The sequence below is a fragment of the Rhynchophorus ferrugineus genome, unplaced genomic scaffold (assembly GCF_030347505.1).
Source record: "Rhynchophorus ferrugineus isolate W39M unplaced genomic scaffold, kcgeb_rfMv2 rfM6, whole genome shotgun sequence".
NCBI classification, from domain to species: Eukaryota; Metazoa; Arthropoda; class Insecta; order Coleoptera; family Curculionidae; genus Rhynchophorus; species Rhynchophorus ferrugineus.
The window spans coordinates 31903376-31909725 of record NW_027472585.1 but is presented as its reverse complement, the minus strand read 5'-3'; the positions used below and the strand labels follow the sequence as shown (position 1 = coordinate 31909725).

The 6350-nt window shown below is 30.9% G+C and overlaps 3 protein-coding genes across 3 annotated transcripts; 1 reads left to right on the top strand and 2 right to left on the bottom strand.

The window, feature by feature from the left end:
* Positions 1-1140: 1140 nt before the first annotated feature.
* On the bottom strand, positions 1141-3034 carry LOC143198043 (deubiquitinase DESI2). The gene is made up of 5 exons (XM_076406975.1): positions 2864-3034; positions 2628-2809; positions 2427-2541; positions 2231-2372; positions 1141-2178 (listed from the first exon to the last, which is right to left on the bottom strand). The coding sequence occupies exons 2-5, from the start codon at positions 2806-2808 to the stop codon at positions 2005-2007; spliced, it is 612 nt and encodes a 203-aa protein (XP_076263090.1). The 5' UTR covers position 2809; positions 2864-3034; the 3' UTR covers positions 1141-2004.
* Positions 3035-3075: 41 nt separating this feature from the next.
* On the top strand, positions 3076-5374 carry LOC143198042 (protein FAM98A). Its single transcript, XM_076406974.1, has 8 exons — positions 3076-3235; positions 3293-3498; positions 3563-3717; positions 3770-4060; positions 4117-4317; positions 4377-4542; positions 4596-4709; positions 4765-5374. The coding sequence occupies exons 1-8, from the start codon at positions 3189-3191 to the stop codon at positions 5064-5066; spliced, it is 1482 nt and encodes a 493-aa protein (XP_076263089.1). The 5' UTR covers positions 3076-3188; the 3' UTR covers positions 5067-5374.
* On the bottom strand, positions 5101-6088 carry LOC143198044 (dynein light chain Tctex-type protein 2B). The gene is made up of 4 exons (XM_076406977.1): positions 5773-6088; positions 5576-5709; positions 5396-5529; positions 5101-5346 (listed from the first exon to the last, which is right to left on the bottom strand). Exons 1-4 carry the CDS (start codon positions 5943-5945, stop codon positions 5299-5301), a joined length of 489 nt encoding a protein of 162 aa, XP_076263092.1. The 5' UTR covers positions 5946-6088; the 3' UTR covers positions 5101-5298.
* Between the last annotated feature and the right edge of the window lie 262 nt (positions 6089-6350).

The window sequence follows — 6350 nt, the reverse complement described above, 5'->3', positions numbered from 1 at the left end:
ATATCAAAACTTTATTGAACGATTCTTTAAGGTCTAGAAAGACCCTACTTATGTTCATTTTTCACTGAATTGTGAATTCCGGCGGCTTCATGAATATTTAAGATAATTGATAACTATGAAACCTAGTTGTTCTTAAGCCCAGAATTTATTGAGAGCATAAAAAACTAATCTTCACAGTAAGCTTAATGTAATTATAGGTCTATAAGCTGAAGCGATGTATTAGTCAATTTTTTGAAATGACTGCTAGTTTGAAAATTCCGAAAAGAAATCGATTCCTAAGATGGATTCGTCAATATTTTATAAGTAACAATGTTATAGTTGCCTATAGTGGGGGAGGAGTGAAACTGTCGCTGTTAAAATATTTTGGATTAATTAGGAAGATAGCTCTATCAGTTTTAATATGAACCAGTGGCTTGATTCTGGTTCATGGAGAAAAAAGTCAATATTCGATGGGAGGCTATGCACACCTTGATAGTGTCTTGGATATTATCTGGAATAACTGATAGGGCATTGCGTATTCAAATTACCGTCAATAGTTTTGATGACGATTGCATCGGACAGGGTTTTGAATCTGGAGATGTTGACTACATTTCCGATTAACACTAAACACGTTCTTATACACTAAACAAGTTCGTGTGGCTTGATTCGCTTCAATCTTCTGATTTCCTTCATCTTGTCTAGTAGCTGTACTGTTTCGACGTTGCGTTGATTTAGCTACTTCATATTTTAAAGCGAAATCTTAAATCACTTCGTATATCCATTTGATTTTGAGGTTTGCAGCTTGTCGTTGGTTACGTAGTTATAATTGGTAGTAATCGTTGAACTTTGTTTTGGGTGCTTTGGATTACTATATAGTTGATTTAATGTTTTACTGCAACTCCTTAGGTCCAAATTAGCTTTTTGATTTTAGGTCAAGTTGAAAGTATCTTGTGACTAACTAGTACGGTTGCTTAACTTTGAATCTAATCTGCTTTGCATTTTGCTCTATTTTATTTGTTTTAATTTGAATTTTGTTGACAAGCAAATGCAATAAAATGAAGTCTACTTTAAACTGATACATTTTTTGTTTTACGCTTTATCCAAACGCATTTCAAGACTATAGTAAAAAACCAAGGTGTATATAGATGCAGGAAAAAACTGTTATTCGTTACGCTTCTTTATTCGAAAATTAATTAATACAAAATTCAAATGTTACAATCTTATGTATATTTTTGAAAACTTATAATATAAGTTAAACACATTCAATTAATACTCTTGTTGTATTATGATCAAAATAGAAAGAAGCTGTGCCAGATATAATCGGTTTTCCCATACGATTAAAATTTGTTAGACCTCCTGGAAAATGAAAACAAACGACGGCACAGCGAAAATAACGCCCGAAGATGAAGGAATACATATAATGATTCACGCCGCTCTCGTTACATTGAAACACACTGAAAAAAACTCTTATACGATTTTTTTATATTTTTACAATTGAACACTTTGTACTATGTATCATTTATGCTGCGACAAAATCAAACAGTAAAAAGCTTCAAATTAGACAGTCTTCTTTTCAGGAATCAGTTTGAGATTGTTTAGAAATCAAACGTTTCAAATGTTGATCGACTGTAACGCAAATGTTATAGAGAATGTCGGTGAAAGTGCGAAATTAAGATACATTTGGAATTCACAATACTTAAAATAGGCCAATAATAAGATTTATAACAGAAAATATAATGTTGAGGTATCTATAAAAGAAAATATATCTCTATTATTTGAACAATATTGATGTTTGATGAGATATTCACTTCGCGTATCGTTCATGACACAACAATGAATATTCTAATCAAACTTTTTAAGATATAACATTATATTCACTCTATAAATATATTTTGTCATAGTGTTCTTCAATCTTCCATCAATGGGTGAAACAATTGTCATTGAATGCGTGAATAAAGACACACACATCAAAGAATGATTAAAAAACACTAAATAATTTTTTTATATTCTTAATCTTTGGCAATATTAATAAGGTGTGGACGCTTCTGAACAAGTCGAATCTTGCCTACAACTTAGTGAGTGTTGCAGAGCCATAGGGGTAAGCCATTCTTTAGGCAAACATCTCTCTAAAAAAGGTACCCAACTACTGAAATAGGCTAAACGATTTACCCAAGGTGGGATGTCTTGTCCAGTTAAAATCTATAAAAATATTGAAACAGTATATTACATATCACTGTCCTGAATTGCATACCTTTGTAAATGACCCTGAAAAATGATTGCAATTATTATTCATTAAATGGTATCTATCACCTCTAAATTCTTTGCCTAGTTCATTTACAATACGTCGTACATCTTCTTCTGTAAAATCTGTATATCCTATTTGAACAGTTTGTCTACAAATGATATTCATATGATCTCAAATTAAAAATTCTAAAGCTTGTTTTTACCGAAAACGAAACTGATCTCCCAATTCCTTTTCATCTCTGGGGTTTATCTCAAAAATGCCTGTAAATGGATATTGATGACCTCCATAAGCATATTCTGTGTTATAAATCTCGACACCTATAAATATTTATGATTAAAATTCATCCTTATCAGCTAATAATATTTGCATATGATGAGTAATACTCGTATAAACCAAACCTCACCTGAATGAAAAACACCTAGACCTATATTAGATGTGTATTCATTAATTTTATACATGTCATATACATTTAGTAAAACTGGCTCTCTGGCCATCCTCGTCGGTAACAATTCATCGGAACCAGAGTCCCTAGTCACACTCATACAACTAAAGGGAAGATTACAGGAAATTCCATTTGAAAACATTCTAAAAATATAACAAATGTAATGTTTATATTAACAGATGCTCAATTAATCTTACCCTAATTGCTAATGTAGAATAAAAATTAACTAAAGATTCGATTGTTTCCTTTATTTTTAAAATCTCATACCAAAATATTTACTTAAATTAATGGACAAAGGAAATAACTGCATAAGACAAAAATTTTGTTTTCATGGGTTATGTTAATTTGACGTTGACAAAGTCCTTAATGACAAACGTCTACCTAAATTTCTGAAGTCGGTAAAATTGAAGTCTGTCAAAAAAATCCTCAAACTGAATCATTTTTATACAGGTTAATTTGTCGCTGCAGTCTCTTTGCCGATCATATTTATTTTTGTGATAGAATTAAATTATATGAACAACAATGACCAAGTTAGAAGATAAAATTCTCAAGGGATTGGAAGATATTGGGTAAAAAAATTGGTCACAGTACCGCAGATTTTTTAATAAATGTATAATGGTCCATAGATATTCCGGTCCACTATCTAAATACTCTCAACTACATGCAGCCCTCGAAGTTGGTCAAAAGCATGAAGAATTTACAAAATTAGTAAGTTTCCTTACAAAGGAAATCCGAACGTTATTAAACGTTGATGAAGAAGTGAATCCAATTTCATCGCCTGAAGATTCAGTGGCATTTGTTATGGAAGTTACTTCTTTCTTGAAGGAAATAAGTGAGTATCCTGACTTTATATCTTAAAAAATAACAATTTTATTAACACTTGTCATTTAATATAGATTGCCCATATAAGTCTTTAACTCATGGGCTGGTCTCAGAAAGGCTCCAAAATGTTAGTGAGAGATTGCTACTATTAGATTATTTGCTTAGTGAACTAATGACAGCTAGAATACTACAAGAAAAGAAACCAGAGAAAAAGATTGAACTTAAACTTGTAAGTCGGCTGACTTTTTTGAGATAACTTATGTTAATTTAAATTTTAACAGCAAGAAACTCCAGAAGCTGCAGATATGAGATTAATTTTACAAAATCTTCGGTTCCCTAAGCCACCAGTGAATATAACCATAAAACAATTATTTGATAAATTAGATACCACTATACCTTTAGTATTGAAAAAAGCAGGCATAGATTTAATTGGAAAAGGAATATTTGATGGATTTTTATCAGATAAACAATGGGAAATATTAAAGAATGTACAGAATGGTTTGAACAATGAGTATAGAATAAGAAGAGAAATGCTTCTTACAAGGTTGGATGTTACAGTACAGTCATTTCAGGTAAAATTATTATATATATTTTGTTACATATATAAGTTATTCATGATTTGTTCTAGTGGTCAGATAAAACAAAAGGTAAGGATGATTTATTTGAGAAAATATATCATGACAAAAGGATAAAACTGAAAATTGATCCTGATGTAAGTATAGCAGATTTGATCGCAGCTAGAACAGATCTAGCTATAATAGAAAAGACCAGTAATGCATCTGTAAGGAAAAATACACAAACATCATTAAACAAAGTTATTATTGGACAGGTAAAATTAAATGAGTTTAGTTTTGCAAGAAAAAAATTAAATAAAATATTACATTGAAGGTTCCTGACCGAGGTGGTCGTAGTTGGGAACAAGCTCCCCCTCCACCAGAAATGCCTTCTTGGCAACAACGTTCCGTTGGTGGTAATCAAGGAGCCAGCGGCGGAAGAGGTGGTGGTAACCAAAACAATCGTGGTGGCGGAAGAGGAGGTGGCCAAAGGAATGATAGTAAGTTTCAACTACAATTATGGGGTATTCTGTAGTAATGACGCTAACTTTAGATCGTCAAAATTATAAACAAGGATTTCAAGGAAGATCATCGGGCAGTTACCAAGATTTTGGAAATAGTAACAATTACTCGAATCGTGGTGGTTTTGACCAAGGAAACTATGGAGGTAACTACAAAATTTACGAAATTATCTTTGATTATAATTATTTAATACATTTAAGGAAACAACAGTTATGATAATCGCTCTTTTGATCATTACAATCGCGGTGACCATGATAATTACAACAGTGGTTACAATAGAGGTGGAGGAAATAATAGTTATTTCACTAGAAGAGAAAGTGGCGGGCAGGAATATCAACAGAGTAAACGCCCTAAAACGTATGACTCCTTCCAGGCAAATAAGACAACATATGCTGATCAGTATGTTCAAGAAAATCAGCATAATCAACAATACCAACGTGGAGGTTCTTATCAAAGAGGTCGCTCAAATTATCATAGGGGCAGTGGTGGAGGCTATAGATAAATTTAGTTCAACTAAACTGTTCATTTAAACAAAATTCAGACTAAAAACTATGTGTATTTGCTTTTCAGAAACTTACAAGGCTTATGTTAACACATTTATTTTACTATAAAATTAATGTAAACACTTATGTTCTTATATCATTTAATTTTTTCTGAATTTCTGTTTTATTTACATTGAATATTAGTTAAGGATTACTTGAAAATGATAAAAATCTTATACTTGTTCTTAGCCTCTAATATAAATAAACTGCAAAAACAGTTGTTACACAGAAGATTGTATCCTGAAAATAAATTTCAGTTCAAATATAACCAAAATATTTTATTACCTACATTCATAAATATTTCACTTGTATATCCATCAACTTCGCAATCCCAAAGACACCTCATACCAGATTTTACACCTTGACCTTTTCTTTCACCTAATATAACTTGTACAATATGTTTATATCTTTTCATTTCCAAATCTGAAAATAAGTATTAACCCAACATATAAAGTGTAATCATTCCCACCTTTAATTTTCTCGTTAACATCATTTGCTATTTTGATAGTCCATTTTTTTACGTTGTCATTTTCATAGTTTTTACCTCCCAAAATTGACTGTTGAACTTCTTTTAAAATATCCTTAACAGACAATTCTTTAAACCTGCATTATGTTCAACAATTAGAAGGGGTAACATTATTAGAAAAAGTAGTATCAATTACTAACCGTTCTTGTAAATTAGGCTTTATTTGATATGAATTAATTGGTGCTACTGACTCGTGAGATTGTGGTTGTTTAATCCCATCTTCAGGTGCCACTAACTCTGCGGTTGTTGATGCAATTTCTTCTGATATTGCATCCTGAGGCCCTATCCCTTCCTCGCTTTCTTTTTCTTCCATAATTTTATAACTTGATAAACAATTGGATTTAAACTTAACCTTATTTAAATTTATTAAATCAAAATAAAACTCAATGTTTTCACAGCATTGTCTGTTGCTAAGCAACCACCAACGTAAAATAAATAAGTGTCCTGATTAAATTAAATATTTTTTATGTATTTTTAATAAAATCACTACTAATAATAACTGATTTAAATTATTAGAACATCATTTAAATCAGAAATTAAATTAAAAGAAAATAAATAGCATTTAGTTTGACAACGTCGCATTTTACAAAAATCGTTTTAATGGCTTTTTAATTTTAAAATTAAAAACATATTTGAAGTTATCTTTAAAAACAATTGAAGTTTGTTATTGTTTATTAGAATACAAAAGATAGTCCCTTTGTTGCGTCAAATGATTTGT

Coding starts and splice junctions, on each gene's coding strand:
- LOC143198043 (XM_076406975.1), bottom strand. CDS start 2,808: ATGTTTTCAAATGGAATTTCCTGTAATCTTCCCTTTAGTTGTATGAGT. Junction 2,373..2,426: donor GGAGATCAGTTTCGTTTTCG/GTAAAAACAAGC, acceptor TATCATTTGTAG/ACAAACTGTTCAAATAGGAT. Junction 2,179..2,230: donor TTTCAGGGTCATTTACAAAG/GTATGCAATTCA, acceptor ATATTTTTATAG/ATTTTAACTGGACAAGACAT.
- LOC143198042 (XM_076406974.1), top strand. CDS start 3,189: ATGACCAAGTTAGAAGATAAAATTCTCAAGGGATTGGAAGATATTGG. Junction 3,499..3,562: donor TTCTTTCTTGAAGGAAATAA/GTGAGTATCCTG, acceptor CATTTAATATAG/ATTGCCCATATAAGTCTTTA. Junction 4,710..4,764: donor TGACCAAGGAAACTATGGAG/GTAACTACAAAA, acceptor AATACATTTAAG/GAAACAACAGTTATGATAAT.
- LOC143198044 (XM_076406977.1), bottom strand. CDS start 5,945: ATGGAAGAAAAAGAAAGCGAGGAAGGGATAGGGCCTCAGGATGCAATA. Junction 5,710..5,772: donor AAGCCTAATTTACAAGAACG/GTTAGTAATTGA, acceptor AACATAATGCAG/GTTTAAAGAATTGTCTGTTA. Junction 5,347..5,395: donor CAAGTGAAATATTTATGAAT/GTAGGTAATAAA, acceptor ATTTATTTTCAG/GATACAATCTTCTGTGTAAC.